Below are 17,830 nucleotides of genomic sequence, written 5' to 3' on the forward strand. Positions count from 1 at the left end.
TTGAAGTGAGGCAGAGTTGCATGAAGTCGTCAACTTCACTCCCTCTTCCAGAGTCATCTAAGTCCAAAGGCAGGGTAAAAGTCAAGATGCCTGGCAATGGGATGCAATGGATAACTTTGTTTTCAATATCTAATCAAGCTCTAAGAAATTCACAGCACCTGCTTTAGCAACTTTCTAGGGTACTGGAAAAAAATTATTCTCATCTGCCCATTCCACCAAGGGAAGTCTGAACGTGATTGAGGTAGAGAGCCTTCAAGTCATGATGAGTTTGAGGCCCCTTGTTTACCCTGAACCTGGGTTAGCACAGGTGAAAGGTGGATCAGGTAGACACCAAAGATGGAAAGCAGCCCTGAAAAAAAGACTGGTATTCTCTGAACACCTACACCCATGTAAAAAATACATTTGTGACAATTCCTGGTACCATAGAGCCTAGAAGATATTTCTTTCTTTGTAGAGTCTTCAACCCTTCTTTCATTGTATGCAATGTCTCTGCTGGTCAGGTTATTTACCTGGGTTTTCAGTGTCTGCTCTTCCCATTGTCTGCTAATTGGAATCACATTCCTTGAAGCTGCTTCCTCCTTCAGTTGACTGACTGCATTCATATCTGGAGTATGTTATCCCTCCTCCCTGTTAGATGCATATATCTCCTACAAGTCAAGTAGTTCCCCTTGAAAATTTCATGATCAGTAAAGGGAGTGAAGCAATTGTTTTCCCCCCTCTCTTAGAAATCTCTTCTATAGATATAACCCCCAACTTCCAGTCTTTCCTACACAAGAACTCAAACTACTTAAATTCACCCAAGGTCCAGTTTTTTAAAGTCTTTAGACATGTATCTAATGTGTTTGCTTAACCAATTGTTGATCTTTTCTTGCTTCAATTAGAGACCTATTTATAGCTCATAAAGGGGCCAGTTCATTGATACATCTCTACAGTTGGTCCATCCCTAATTAGCACCTCATACCTGTGTGTTTTGGACAAGATCATCTGAGTAGGATAGGGAGGAATCACTTTCCAACTGTTATATTGTCTTTGAAATTATGATGACAATACTGGGTATAGCATATTGCTTACGCTAGGAGAAATAGTCACTATGCTATAGTCACTCTGGCTATAGAGAAGGGCTCATATATCAAGAAAAGACTGATTTAAAAACAAATTTAATTTTTTTCAAGCATGTCTTTACCTTTCAAGTTACAAAGTGATTTTACCTATTATGGTCTCTTAATTGGTCCTCAAAACAACCTGTCTCCATATTTTATCCTATTTTATGGAAGAAGAAACTGAGGCTGATGGAGGTTACATGACTTGTCCAGGGTTAAACAACTATTTAAATAATGTAAGTATTTTAATTAATTTTTAGTATCAAGGGTAATGACAGAAAAGTCCTCTATAGAAATCTATCTCCTAATGAATTATAAGAATCACATAAACAGGAAGCAAAATTGTGTCTAATATATGTTATTTAAATCTATTTAAAATTTTGAAACAAATCTAGACTCAATTATGAACTAACAAAGTCAGTAAGAACAAGTTTTCTCAGAATATTCAGAAATCAAAGTTTATAACTGACCATGAGTAGACCCCAGTTTTTCAGTCACTAAGTAGGTGTCTCTATTGCAAACTGTTTAACCTAAAACAATATACTTGGCAAAGTAATATAATGTATGAGGAAAAAAGGTTCAACACCCCCCACCATGATGTTAATCTTAGTCTTCAAAATAGAACTAAAGGGCAAGAACATGGGAATCATTAGAGGAAAATATCAAGTTCATCTTTCTTTGTGAATCTAGGATGTGATCCCTAGAATGACTCACAACCCTTCTCATCCTGTGGGATTCTTTTCCATAATTTCACATCAAGCCTCTATGGAGAATCTACAGATCAAAATGTTATGGGGACCTTCTTTTGAATCTTTCAATATCTCATGGATACCATTGTAGTACTTGGCTTTCCATCCATTGTCCTTCATTCTTGGTTTGGTTTGGTTTTAATATTGGGTCTCCTTCTCCTACTCAGGCTTGAAGTGGTTCTTATCCCATTGTTGTGCTTCAGGGAAGTTTTCACTGGTTCAGCTTCTGACATGGACTAGTTCACCCTCACCATTAGCAGCCTAGTAACTTCTGCTCCAATGGGCTCACCATATTGGTGCCAGACATAGTAAAGTCACCCAGTTGAGTTTTGTTCCAATCTCAAGTGATTGACCAGTTTCAGTCTCCTCTATTGCTTTTGTTTGTGATATTTAATCACCTCTTTCTCCTTTTCTCATTCATTTCTTCACAATTTAAACTTTGTATTTTTTCTATCTAGTGCCTCACACAGAATAAGTGCTTAAATAAAGGATATTCAGAGAAAAGAGAAAAGGGCCCCAGGACAAAACTTTGTGACAAAACCACAATTAGGGAGAAGCACATGTGATATAGCAAAGGGAGAAGCACATGAATGATGATATAACAAAGAATACTAAAAAGAAATGGCTAGACATGTAGAAGAATTGAGAGAACAGCACCACCATGAAAACCCAGATAAGAGAGTTACTCATAGCATAAGGTGATTGACAATGAGGATCCATTTCATTGCCTTTTAATTGATTCTTCAGAGACTCTTGTTTCTCACATAGCATCACTGGAAGAATAATTTTTTGAGCAGTGGGTCACTGTCTAAGGAAAAATGGTGGTAAAGTGACAAATCAATCTAGTACTTTGTGTGAATCTATTTACATTTCAGAACCAAAGTAACTGCTTCCAAATAGGTGTATAATTTCCAGAACATCCACCACCAGTCTGAAGACCACATAAGGTGATCTAGCATTCTTTTCTACTTTAATTCCTTTCACATTTCACAAACATGAATCCTCAGGTTTTTAAAATGCCTACTAAAAGTTACTGTGATATGTTTAGGTTAGGGCCATTTTGATCTGAAAGAACATATGTAGTTTTCAGAGGCTTAAGTGCATTTGAAAATTAGCATCACATACCAAATAACAAATCTCTCAATAGAGATGGTGCAGTAACTAGAACCTTGAGACAAAAAGTATCCTCTTCCTGAGTTCAAATCTGACCTCAGACACTTTACTAACTGTGTTAACCTGGGTAAGTCATTTAACCTTGTTTGCCTCAGTTTTCTTATCCGTATAATACACTGGAAAAGGAAATGGCAAACCATTCCAGTATCTTTGCCAAGAAAGCCCCAAATGATCTCACAAAGAGTCGGTCAGACTTGACTGAAAAATGACTAAACAATAGCAACAACTGATCACATCCTGTTTATTGGTTCCTATGTTATGTTTCTTAAATCTCAGTTAGCCATAAACAATCTGGAGTAATGGATTGAATGCCAGACTTGAAACCAGTTTGAAATTCAGCTCTATCTTTTACAACCTGGGAGTCTGAGCAAGTCACTGAAGTCTTCTAGGCCATAGTTTCCTTCTCTATAAAATTTGAATGGGCTGATGGGCTTTAAAGTCCCTTTTAATTCTAAAACCTCCTGTCCTCTACAGTTCTTTGACTCAAGATTCCTATGGTGCCTAGCCAATAGATTATTTGACTAGGATATATTTTTTGCCAATTCAAAAACTTGGGTTTTTTTTCTTCATGAACATCTCTATTGACTAGTTCTTAATTTGCTAACTTGCTTATAATATAATGTGGTTTTAATGTTCTTTATTTAAAGAGCAGAAATTATTCTTTTTAAAAGGTATGACTGAACAGTGAAATTTCAAAAACTAAAATTGTTTATTATTTATTTAAGATTATTCTAAAAATCTGGGATCATCTGAGAAAATTAACTTTATACTTTAGGTATAGTACTTAAAGATGTTCAATTAATAGAAGAGATATTGCCAAGGAAGTGATCCTGTTTCGTCATGGACTTCTAAATTACCTGAAAATAATCCTAGACCTTTAAAGTTGCAGCACATAATTGACTCAAAGCTAGTTTCAAATTCTGAAAAGAATATTTAATGTAAATTGTAGTTTTGTCCCTTAGATATAGTAGATGACGTGACCTGGTGGAAGGGGTACCAAACCTGTTGTTGAGAGTGCCTGGGGCTCAAGCCCTAACCTTGTGTCAGAGGGGCCTTAGACATACCATTTGCTTTCTCTGGGCATCAGTTTTCTTCATCTGTACAAGTTAAAAGCGCTAAAGTCCCTTCTAGCTCTATCCAACCCATCACCTTGATCCAGATGTTTAATAAATATTTTTAATTTGATTAAATTATTTCTCAATGATCCAGATAATTGGGAGACCCTCTGCAGCAATTAGCAAGAGACATAGTAAATGCAAATCTGTGTTTTATGTCTTCATGTTTAATTATAAGTATTTGAAGGTGTAGCTATAATCAATCAGTAATTATACAGTAGTGTGTGTAATGAAATGAAAATGTTTCTCCCCTACTGCCTTGTATATATCTGAGAGAACAAACATAAAGGAAAATGAGATAACCTGCAAGCACACACATGCACACACACACACAAACTTACATCTTTAGGGAGATTTTACACATGTGGAAAGCTTTATAAAATAATTACTAAAATATAGTCATATATAATTCACATAAAGGAAGAAAGAAAATAAGTGCTTATTAAGCACTATGCTAAAATATGTCTTTTGATCTTCACAACAACCTATAAGGTAGATAATAATAAGAAGAAGAATATTTATATTGCCATTTACTATGTAAGAGACACTGTGCTAAATACTTTATAATTATTGTCTCATTTGATTCTTTCAACATCCTTGCCAGGTAAGTTCTCATTTACAGACAAGAAAACTAAGGAAAACAGATTAATTGACTTGCCAGAATTCTATAGCTAAATAAGTGGGTAAGTCTGGATTGGAGCTCAGGTCTTCCTGACTATAGACCTAACTGTAACCACAATATCACCTAATTTCTGTGATATAGATAGATACATAGATAAGTTGTACATTATATTTATGTGTATGCACACACATATATACACTATATGTATTCATATTTTTAGGATAAAAAGGGACATTGATACTGATTATAAAAATTTTGTATGTAAATTTAACCAATATAATTTTAAAAGCCTTAATAATAAAATAATCTACCTGCCAAGTGAAGACCAACTGAAGCTGAGGGCAATACTAATTTAAAAATTCATTTGTAAAGTCTTACAAATAAGTATGATGGAAGATTATGAGCAATATTACTCCACAAAATAGAAGGAAATATGAAAAACAAAACTACATTAAAGAAAATTTTGCAAAAGCTCAGCTAAGAAAAGTCATCCTGTGGGCATTTAAGTATAAAACTCTTAAAAAGGAGGAAAACAGACAAAATATGAGAAAGACCTGTGAAGTTATTGTTGGGAGTTTTTTTATTTTTAATCCAACACATACTTCCACTATCAAGTACAGTGAAGCCACCACACTTTTACACCAACAGTTTCCAATGTACTTCTAAGGTACTGAAGAAAAGCACAGAAAAAGCATCTGAATGAGACCAGCTATTCCCCAAAGAGAGCTATACTAGAAACAATGTGATTTTGAGGTCCTGCAGGAATGATCTCAAAGCACATAAAAGAGGGATAATTTGCCATAAGCATGGGAAAAGTTTTTAGCATTTTTACTGCCCAAAAAGTGATCAAGAAATGATCAATAACTATCTACTCTTCTGTATTAAATTTTTATAAGACTATTCTAAGTAGCCAGTGATAACATCATTGTTGGGACTGTTAGATGAAAATGACTTTCCCAAGAATTATTTCACATTATATCATATCATAACCACTACACAAATAACTAAAAAATGTAGAGTATTCCAGATGCAACCATGTTTATTTTGGCGGTTGGCATAAAAATTAGTATAGAATCAGAGTTGTTAAGTATTCTCATGGTCGTTGATTCTGTGTTGACTGATTTTTAGTGAATTTTGTGGTTTGTTGGATTTAGAGGAAAATGTTGAGATCTTTTCCATCTCTAAATGTATAAAATGTGAGATCCTCAAGGATGGCAATCTATTTCATTGTGTCCTTATATTTCTAGGACTTAGTACGATGCCTAGACTTGGTAGGTTCTTAATAAATACTAACTAATAAATGGATGATTTTAGGATAAATTCAGCTTATGCAACATGATAAATTTTATCTGATTCATCATTAGTACATCTTTTAGTACTATAAAATTTCTCTCTAGAGCTATTGCAAAGATTTTTGCCGCTTTTATAAATTACATAGCATCCATGAATTAAAACTACATATGAAAAAAAGGTCACAATATTATAGATGTGACTTGTTGATTTCATATTGTGCTTTTCTAATTTTAGTGTGTTGTTTTCTCAAGCATCTGATATTATTTAAACAGCTCCTGCTATTTACCATGTAATTTCAACTTCCTAATATTAACTTCTTTAGTAGTCTAAACTCAAGTGGACAGTGATTCACAATAGTCATTATACTGATCAAAAGTCTATCAAGGGGCGGCTAGGTGGCACAGTGAATAAAGCACCGGCCCTGGAGTCAGGAGTATCTGGGTTCAAATCCGGTCTCAGACGCTTAATAATTACATAGCTGTGTGGCCTTGGGCAAGCCACTTAACCCCATTTGCCTTGCAAAAACCTAAAAAAAAGTCTATCAACTTTTTTCCATTTAGCCTAATTGATTGACCAAACTTCATGAACCAAAGCAGCCTCATCAAGTAGATAAATGATTATAGAAATGCTCTTATTTGTTTGAGTGTGGTGCCTTCACCTGTATTGTCTCATCCTTTGCTCTGTTTATTTTAGGAAATCTTCAGAAGAACTGGATATGGATAAAGTAACAGCAGCAATGGTACTAACTAGTTTGTCTACCAGTCCTTTGGTTCGAAGCCCTCCTGTGCGGCCAAATGGTAAGTGTGTTATCCCTGGGAATATGTTATTTTATAGTCACGAATCTTCGTACTGTCAGGACCTTAAAGGTCCAGTAATATCCAGAAACAAAGATTCCCCTCCAAAATAACCTTTACAAGTAACCTTCTGGTCCCTGTGCTCAGACAACTCCAATGATAAGAAATTTACATCATCAGGTGACTATTGCATTTTTTTCAAGAGCTCTTAATTGAAAATTAAATTTATTAAAATATATTCTCTAATTCATTAGAGCACTGTTAATAAATTTTTCTTTAATTTCTACTCAATAGTCATAGTTCAATTCTCTTAAAAGTTATTGACCTTGATTGCCAGATTCAGTGTCTCTTTTTTTAAGTGCTTATTTCCCTTGACCTCTCTAAGCTTTTGAATCTGTTGACCACTCCCCCCTATTGGATATTCTCACATCCCTTGACTTCAAAGACATCACATTTGGGTTCTCTTTTTTCCTCTTTGTACAGTCAATTTTGCCTCCAAAAAGCTTTGTTTAAATTAGTTTCTCATGTGAAGAGATGATGAGAAAGGATAAAAACATCACTTGTACAAAAATATTCATAGAAGCGCTGTTTGCAGTAGCAAAGAATTGGAAATCAAGTAAATGTCCTTCAGTTGGGGGAATGGCTTAGCAAACTGTGATTGATATATGTATGTCATGGAACACTATTGTTCTATTAGAAACCAGGAGGGATGGGAATTCAGGGAAGCCTGGAGGGATTTGCATGAACTGATGCTGAGTGATGAACCAGAAAAGCATTGTACACCCTAACAGCAACATGGGGTGATGATCAACCTTGATGGACTCGCTCATTCCATCAGTGCAACAACAATCAGGGACAGTTTGGGGCTCACTGCAATGGAGAATATCGTCTGTATCCAGAGAAAGAGTTTGAACAAAGACCGAGGACTATTGCCTTTAATTAAAAAAAAAAACTCATATCTTATTGTCTGATCTTGCTATCTCTTATATTTTATGTTTTTTCCTTAAGGATATGAGTTCTCTATCATCACACTCAATTTGGATCAACGTATACCATGGAAACAATGTAAAGACTGGCAAATTGCCTTCTGTGGGGTATGGGGGGAAAGAAGTAAGATTAGAGGGAAAATTGTATAACTCAAAATAAATGAAATCTTTATTAAAAAAATAAATTAGTTCCTCATGTAGACTAAATAAGACTTTGGTATTAAAAATTAAATAACTATAGTTTTTTCAGTGAATCAGAAACTGTTCTTTGTCTTCTCCTACTCTTCATCTTCTTCCTAATCCCTTAATGAAAAAGTATCCCTCAGAGAAATATCTTCACAATACTATTATATTTTTGTTAGGCAGGTTCATTCACTCTCATAACTCTCCAATCCATACCACCAGTCCTGACTTCTTTTTTGAGCCACATTAGTCACTTAGCATTTATTAGGAACTTTGTTATAGCACTAAAAATACAAAGAAAAGCAAAAAACAAAAACAAAAACCCCTCAGAAACACACCAAAAAAAACTAGCCTCAAATTCCCGTAAAGAGTTCACAATATAATATGTTCAAATCAGCAAATTCAAAACAAAAATAATAATCTTTTCTTCTGAATTTACTCCCTCTTTTAGATTTACTATTCCTCTATATGGTACCACCATTTACACTGCATCCAAATTTTAAATTTTTGAATTCTCTTGACTCTTTCTTCTCAGGCACATCTCATATAGAATCAATTATGTCATCATATTGATTCCTTCTCTACAGTATTGTTTGTTGTCATCCCTCTTCATTATCTCCATTGCCACAATCCCAATACAGGCCTTCATTAATCCCTCCTGGAGTTTTGTAAGTGCTCTCCATCAGGTCTTCCAATCTCCATTCCCCTACTTTCAAATCACTGTTTATAACCACTGCTAAAATAACCTTTCTCCACACAACTGCCAAAACCTAGCAGAGTACAGTAGGATAATTGGATCACTTGGGCTGGATCCTATACTTCTATACAGTAAGACACCAATCATATTAGGGTTTTTTGGTTCTTGTGTCGCTGTTCGCTTTTATTGAGCTTGCGTCCAACAAAATCCCTTAGTCATTTTTACATAAACTGTGGTCTAGCCACATTTCCCTCATATAGAACTTGTGGTTGATTTTTTTTTTAATCTAAGTGCAGATCTTAGCATTGATTCTTATTAATTTTCATCTCATTATATGTGAGGCCCTCTTACTAGTTTACTGGGAAAACATTTCATATCTCAATGCTGTCTTTAAATATACTAGTTATCCTCCCTACCCTATATAAGTCAGCCAAAACAATTCCTTCCTTTAGTCATCTGCTTTGTAATGTTCTGCCTCCTCACTAGCCTCAGGTTTCAATCCCTAATTCACACAAGATCATAGGTTTAAAGCTAGAAGAAACCTTAAAAGTTATCAAATCCATCCGGGTGGACAAGTTACTGCCCAGGGCTACAAGTAGCCTGAACTCCCTTGTGCAGCCCCAACCAGATTAAAATGTAATTTGTTGTAGTTGAGTCATTTTCAGTTGCGTCCAACTCTCCATTACCCCATTTGGGGTTTTCTTGGCAAAGCTCCTGGAGTAGTTTACCATTTCTTTCTCCAGCTCATTTTACAGATGAAGAGACTGAGACAAACAGGGTTAAATGACTTGCCCAGAATTACACAGCTAGGAAATATCTGAGGTCAAATTTGAACTCAGGTGCTTATGACTCCAGGGTTAACATTCTATCCATCTGCTCCAAAATATAATTAGGAAGCATTTAACAAAATAAATATATATATATATATATATATATATATATAATAAAAATAAAAATATAATACAATTAACCCCATTTCCTTGCAAAAACTTTTTAAAAAAAGATTGAATAGTTTAACTTTCTCTGTCATCGATTATCTCAGTCCTGTCTATTACAGTCATCTGACCAATCCATTCTTTTAGGGGTTTTTCCTGTTCTCCTACCCTACCATAACTGAAAAGTCTTTCCTGAATTATTTGACTTTTAGAAGACTCAAACAATCCTGAGATTTAGATTTCCTGACCCTCTTCCTAAGGGACTGGTACCACTCTTTTGTACTCTGTATCAACAAGAGAAACATTACATGTCTTATTACAAGAGAACCAGGATTATTTCAAGAGAAATGAACATATATGTGAACCTCAAAGAGTTCCCAGTCTTTTCAGAGGTTTACATATTTATGACAGTACAACAGAAGGAGATGAAGAAAATAAGAAAAGGTGTGTCATGGCCAGGGATAGGTACAGTAACCCCTCCCAAAGGTGAGGAACAAGGCTATAACAGAGCCTTATTCTTTGCCCTTGGGAGCAGCCAGACTGAGAAGTTAGGAGGGTTCCCTTATCTACAAATGACTCCAGCTGCATAAGCATTTTGTCCAGCCTGGCTTAGACTGGCTGATGCCTGTCTTGCCTTCCAAGGACACACAGGGAACCTAGCTTGGGGTACAAACAACAAATTATGTCATCTGGGGAGGATTTCATCCTTGACACAATCTGAGTCTCCCATACACTCTGGATTCAGTGTTTCTAGAAAATAAGGTAACGTTTATATTTAAGGTTTGCAAATAATTTTATATTTAATCTCATTTTCACAATAACTCTGAAGAATAGGTACTGTCGGGGCAGCTAGGTGGCACAGTGCATATAGAATACTGCCTCTGGAGTCAGGAGTACCTGAGTTCAAATCCAGCCTCAGACACTTAATAATTATCTAGCTGTGTGGCCTTGGGCAAGCCACTTAACCCCATTGCCTTGCAGAAAAAAAAAAAACACCTAAAAAAAAAGAATAGGTGCTGTCATTATCCTTTTCTTACAAAAGAGGAAATTGAGGTTTAGAGCCACTACCTGACACAGTTTGTAAGTGTCTGAGGCAGAATTTGAATGTGGTTCTTTCTTTTTTCTTTCTTTTTAGGTTTTTTTTGGCAAGGCAAATATATAGTCATCCCTGCCATAACCCACCACTTTCTAACCCTATAATTTGTCTCTTCAGTATTTGCATTTTGCTAGACATATGAAACTTGATTCCCCCCCCCAAAGTAATTATAATTTAGGATACAGTGAGGTTATTTTCCTTAACAGTGTTTTATTTCTACTGTAGAAAGAAGGAAAGAAAGCAGGAAGGAAGCTAGGGATGGAAGAAGAAAGGGAGGGAGGGAGGCACAATTCAAAGCACTTTGCAACTTGTTACTCATTTGATCCTCACAGCAGCCCTGAATCATAAGTGTTATTATTATCCACATTTGACAGTTGAGAAAATCGAGACAAGCAATTTGCCCCAGGATCACACAACTTATAAGTGTCTAAGGCTATATTTGAATTCAGGTTTTCCTGACTCTAAACCAAGAGCTCTGTCCACTACATTAATAACCTAGAAAAGGGGAAAAGTTTGATGATGAGTGGGATAGGCAAAGGTCAAACCAAATTGTCTTTCCTAGAGAACCAAAAATAACAAAGTTCATTTTAAATGTTGATGTTTCTTTTTTTATCCCCTGAATCAAACTTGTTAAAATTTTAAAAGGCTAATAAATAAGTGAACATATTATTGAACAAAATCTCTGCTAGCACTGAAAAAATCCAATGCAGTCCAAGAAAAAGGTAATGAGCTGTGGTTTGAATATTTTTATTACAAGCATAAAGCTTTGCTAAATCTGACCAATATTCGAGCAGTCTTGTCAAAAAACATGCCATTTTCTAGTTAATAGCACCAACCTTCACAAGGTCTTGTCAGATGACCATGGGACTACAAGTTATTCTATGCTATGAATCAGTAGCATCTTTGTCGTGATTTAAAATGTGCTGGAGTAGATTTGAACAATTCCCATACTACTGTGTGATGGTAAAACATGGCATGTTTTTGATGTAAACTCTATCCTCTCTATTGATAGCTTGGTATTTCTCATTAAAATAAGTTAGAAAGTAGACATTTTGGTTTACTTTCTTATCACTCAAAAGAGTTGTTAGGCAGGAATATATTTAAAACACACAACGTTTTCCAAAAACTCACAACCTATTCCAGAAGTGTAAGGCTACAAAACTCTTTTAAGTTCATCAGGAAGAAAGGGATTATAATATAAATAAAATATTCCATTTTTCATCCTTGTCATCCCTAAAGTCCTTTGCTGTTTTTTGAAAATTCTCATACTTCTTTGATACTAAAAGAATAGAATTACAATGTGTTTTTCTTTAACCTGAATGTTGCTTCCTTAGAGCAAGCATTTGTTCATGCTATTATAAAGAAAGTAATTTGATGGTCAATTAGGCAAAAAACCTGCTTAATTAATAAATTGCCTATTTCTAGGTTTTAATCTGTAACAGGAAGTAAAGCCATTTAAAGTAAATGAAGTTATTTCTTCCAATATTAAAAGATTCATTTCAGAATTGGTGATTACTTCTTCTCTATGAATTCAATCAATTGTGATCTGTCTCATTTAGTCAAAATTTGTCCTTTGAAAAGGGGAAGGAATATAACAACTATCACAATCTTTAACAAAAACTTTATTTGCTCCTTTTTGAGAAAAGGAAAGGCCATCACCACTAAAGAATACAGTAAGTCCACTCTTTCATTGGAAAGATAGATATTTTGATCTTCTGAATGAATTATGTTTCTAAGTGAAGTGTAGTCCACATAACAGTGAGTAGATTATAAGTCATTCACAGTATGTACCTTGGCCAGCAATATAATGAAAGTTGCTTCTCAAATTAATTCATGATTTCAGTACATAAAATTATCATAAAATTAATAACTTTTGTTTACATTTATCTCATAACGATGCCAAAATCATCAAATTTCAGAGTTGAAAAGATTTCATTTAAGTGGCTGCATCTTACTTACCCTTTTCTATAACATAATCAGAAAGTTGCTTTTGCTCAAGTAACAATGAAAGCAGATATTAATTAAGCTTTTATGTTTAAGGCCAAAAGTAACTAGATGGTGCAATAGATAGAGCACTGGACTCAGAAAGACACATCCTCATAAGTTCGAATCTGACCTCAAACACTTGAATTTTTGTGTGACCTCAGCGAGTCATTTAACCTTATTTGTCTCGGTTTCCTTATCGATAAAATGAACTGAAGAAGGAAATGGCAAACCACTTTAGTATCTTAGCCAAGAAAAATCAAAATGGGGTCATGAAGAGCTGGCTTTGACTGAAACAACTCCTCAATAACAATGTTCAAGGTATTATTAAGTGCTTGGGATACAAAAAAAAAGGAAAAGGAAAACAAGCTCTGCCCTCAAGGAACATACATTCAAGATAAGATAGGACATAGAAAATTTTGTGACTAGAAGAAATTGGACCAGAATAGTTTCCCATAGGAGGTAGTGACTGAGGTGAACTTGGAACTTTGAAGGAAGCTAAGGATTCAGAGAGGCAGAAATGAAGCTATCCAGGGAGGAGGGGAACCCACTTTTGCAGTAGCTTTTGTTGTCAGCAGGGATTTTACCTACGTTGACCCTAATTAGTCTCCAGTAGTTTCTACCTACCACTTCTACAACTTTCTTCCATCTTCCACATGATAGCCCTTCGTATTCTTGAATATATCTATCTCTTCCTAACTCTCCATATGTCTACTCTTCACAAGGCTAAACACCCCAACCTCCTACAGCTGATCCTTACATGGTATAAAATTGAGGTCCTTCACAATCTTGTTTGGCTTTCTCTGTACACTCTTGGGTTTATTGTTGTTTTCTCTCTGAGACTTCCTCTAGCTTCAGAGCAGTGGTTCAGTGTTTTGGTTTTTGTTTGTTTGTTTCTGCTTTCCTTAAATTGACTGTAATATTCCGGATGCAGTCTTATCAGGGCAAAACAGAGTGGAACTGTCATCTCCCCAATCCTAGACATTGTCCCAATTTTTTTTTTGCAACCTAAGATCACATTAATTCTTCTTTACGCCATAGCACAATGTTAAACAATCATTTTTTCAGTCCTCTAAACCCCAGATTTATTTCAGACGAACTTCTTTCTATCTTGCCTGTCTTGTAATTTGTAAAACTGATTTTTAACCTGTATAAGCCTTTACATTTATCCCTATTAAATATCTTATTCTTAGATTTGATCCATTATTCAGATTTTTCAAGATCCTTTTATCTTTACACTGTCATTCAGTGAGTTAGCAGCCCCTTACAATTTTATGCATTTGAAAATTTGATAAATATATTATCTCTTCCTTTATTCAATTCATTCATAAAATGGTGAGACAACACTAGGTCAAGAACAGATCCCTAGGTGATTCTGCTAAAACCTCCTTCCAGACTCCTTGGATCCATGTAATTTAATTTAATCCATGGATTAAATGAAAATTCAACAAGTCTTAAATATACCACATGATGTTTTTATCTAGCTCTTATCCCCTCCATCTTGTTCACAAAAGTAATATAAACAGAATAGATACCTTATCCAATGCTTTCTAAATCTAGGCAAATACATCTACCTCATTCCCTTGATATACCAATGTAATAGACCTGACAAAGAAAGAATGATAGTTTTCTTGTGCACTGTTCTTAATGAAGTTGTGTTAGCCCTTTTTTCTTTTCTAAATGTTTATTTAGCATCTTTAATAATATATCCTGGAATTTTTCCAGAAATCAAAGTCATGCTCATTGGCCAATTTTGCAGATTATTTTTCCTCTTCCGATTTTGAGATTCATGACATTTGCTCCCACTTACAAGCTACATTGCATGAAATGAAGTCTACTAAAAACACATAGCAGATAACATACAAATTGCATAGTAAATGTAACAACCTACATAGTAAATAGAGCACTAAACAATCATTGTTAATGTTTGGTTAACATCAGCAGAACTTAACATAAATAACTAAAGAAGACAAGAAGTAAAAAACTAAAACATCTGACATTTGGAACTTCAGGATGTATTCCTAAATGGGCCTTTTTTACATGACCAAATTGAGGTATATGCTAAATAAAAATGAGTGTGAAGTATCTTTACTAAGATGCTGATCTATAATATATCACTTAAACAACAACTATACAATTTTTTTGGCCAAGGCCAAAAATGTTAAATGACTTGCCCAAGGTCACACAACTAGGTAATTATTAAATTCTGAGGCTGAGTTTGAACTCAGGTCCTCCTGAATCCAGGGGGTGCTCCATCCACTGCACCATTTAGCTGCCCCTACAACTATATAATATTAACAGTTTCAATCTTTTTCAATGAGAAATTACTAGATCCTCCCCCTGTGTTAAAAATAATTTTGGACATTAAACATGTTATTCAGTACAAGAAAACCAAAAGAAATAAAGGAAAATATATGTATATATTTATGAAAACTAAGTCATTGACTGATGTTGAGCAACACTGAAAGCATGCCAGCTAAATCAGCTTTCCCTAGATGAGCAAAAATAGCTCTTTAAAATAATTTACTTTATATAGCACTTGGATAATAATAATGATGACTCTTATTCAGGGATCAGTTGGACCAATGGTAACCAAGGGCCCTTCCTGCTCTGAGATGCTGTGAAATTCTGTGAAATTATCTTTTTAAGCTTCCAGTATTTCAATATTCCACTAAAATAAACATAAACACCTTATTTAGGACTTTCTAAATCCTGATTACTATATCTACCCCATTCCCCTGGCATACCAGTTTAATGACCCTGTTAAAGAAAGAATGACAGAATGAATCTCCTGCCAGTGATGTGGGAACTTCCTCCAGCATACAGATTGTAAATGATTATGCCTCCACATCCTCTGTAATTCTTATTCATTAAGAAAAATAAGAAATATTAGAAATGCATTCAAATACCACCTGTCATTTGTTTTCTACGTGGATGAATTGTTTACAATCTCTGGACCTCAGTTTTCACATCTATAAAAAGAAAGAGTTGGACAATACTCTCAAAGGTCTTTTCTAACTCTTAATCACCCTATTGCCTAACTTGTCATCTAACTCCTCCTTTTTCCCATGTTGCATACTCCCATTAAAATATTCCATCCAAATATCCATGGATTTATTGTCATCAAAATGCTTTCCCCAAAGCTTTTTTTTGACTTCTGATGTTCTCAACACAAATGTTTCCTTTACATACAATACTATTCCATTCCTCCCTTTATCTTTTCTGTTTATTTTAAATTCACTTACATATGCACATTTTGTATATAAACTATTGAATATAAAAAATAATGCTAGCCAGGACTTTCATATTTGAAAAATACTTTACATATGATATCTCATTTAATCCTTACCACAATGCTGTTAGCTGTATTATTCCCATTTGACCAATGAAGGAACTGAGGCTTAGATAGGTCAAATGATTTACCCAGGGTTATACAGTGTCTAAGACAGGAGTCAACTCAGGTTTTTTGTTGTTGTTATTTAGTTGTTTTTAGTCATGTTTGGTTCATTGTGAGCTATTTGGGGTTTTCTTGGCAAAGATATTGGAGTGGGATCTAGCCCATTTGACAGATGAGGTAACTGAAGCAAACACAGTTAAGTGACTTGCCCAAGGTCACACAGCTTGCAAATGTCTGTCAGATTTGAATTTCAGAAGATGAGTCTTTCTGATTTCAGGCCCACTCTCTGACATCTATCCATTATACCACCTAATTGCCCATATACTATGCTTCCAGAGGCCTAATATAAGATTCTTGAGGACAGAGGCTGTTTCATTTTTGTCTTTATATAACTAGCTCCTGACTAGGGCCTTTTACATAAGAGATTCTTTTTTTTTATAAATTCTAGTTATTTAAAGCTGTGAGGTTAAATGACTTGCCCAAGGTCACACAGCTAGGCAATTATTAAGTGTCTGAGGTCAGATTTGAACTTAGGTACTCCTGACTCCAAGACCCATGTTCTATCCACTGTGCCACCTAACTGCTTCATCATATGAGATGCTTAATAAATGTCTGTTGAATTAAGTTGGAATGCTGAACCTGAGGGGAGACAGAATATAATGTAATTATCATCATCATCTCCATTCTACAGATAAAGAAACCAAAGCTCAGACATATCCATTGTTATATGCCTAATCTAAATGCTCTAACCACTATGTCCTACTGTTTTTACTCATTGTATATAATATTTTCCTTCATGAAGGGAAAGATGAAATAAAATATCAAAGTTGCTTATATTCATTTCTACATATCCTCCTCCAACTTCATCCTTGGCTTTGTGATTAACAGTTTACTTTATATGAGAAGTCAGACCCAAGGGCCTTATTCTGTTATCTAGCCCATTTTATAGTTCCTCATTGGTTGGTCCTAGACAAGGTTAAACGAACATTTACTTGAAATAACAAAGAGATGATAACTCTTCGGTATGACACCAGATGTGTTTGGGTTGGGGGTGTTAGAGTTCTGAACCTTGCCATTACCACTTCATGCAAATCATTTAACACAGTATCGGTGATTGAAGAGAATCTGAGCCGGGGTGTCCAGAGTAGAGAAATATTTTATTTATTTGTTGATGTGTTTGTGTCTAAACAGAAGGCCTCAGTGGATCTTGGAAAGAAGGGGGATTTGTGCCTTCAAGTACAAGCAGTAGTGGGTACTGGAGCTGGAGCGCCCCTAGTGATCAATCCAATCCGTCCACCCCATCTCCACCTCTGTCAGCGGATAGCTTCAAGCCCTTCCGAACACCCACTCAGCCAGATGACGGCATTGATGAAACAGAAGCAAGCAACCTTCTCTTTGATGAACCCATTCCCAGGAAAAGAAAGGTTTGTCTTGCCTCCACTTATATAATCTTTGTATTCGTGGTCTACATATCAGAAAAGTATTTTTCATCATTAAAGTCAGTCGTCTGTTCTGCCTCAAGCCAGATCTTCCACAGAAAAACATTTCACTTTAAACAAAAGTTGTGTTGATTTCTTAAAATAAAATCTTTTTGAGTAATCTTTATAATACCTATTACTACTAATAATGTAAAATAATACTAGAATGGTCTTCTTAAAAATCTTATAACTTCAGATTAGTTTTGTTCTGAATCTGACAACTTTAGGG

The 17,830-nt window shown here is 35.1% G+C and overlaps 1 protein-coding gene across 4 annotated transcripts in view; it reads left to right on the forward strand.

The window, feature by feature from the left end:
- The window catches only part of ZNF704 (zinc finger protein 704), a 321,346-nt gene that overhangs the window by 236,944 nt on the left and 66,572 nt on the right, over positions 1–17,830 (forward strand). For all 4 annotated transcript variants that reach the window (XM_074202917.1, XM_074202918.1, XM_074202919.1 and 1 more), the window contains 2 exons: positions 6,746–6,849; positions 17,315–17,547. In XM_074202917.1, the coding sequence (XP_074059018.1) occupies positions 6,746–6,849; positions 17,315–17,547 (337 nt within the window). The remainder of the gene's footprint in view (positions 1–6,745; positions 6,850–17,314; positions 17,548–17,830) is intronic.

This window comes from Macrotis lagotis, chromosome X (genome assembly GCF_037893015.1).
Source record: "Macrotis lagotis isolate mMagLag1 chromosome X, bilby.v1.9.chrom.fasta, whole genome shotgun sequence".
In the NCBI taxonomy this organism is placed as follows: domain Eukaryota; kingdom Metazoa; phylum Chordata; class Mammalia; order Peramelemorphia; family Peramelidae; genus Macrotis; species Macrotis lagotis.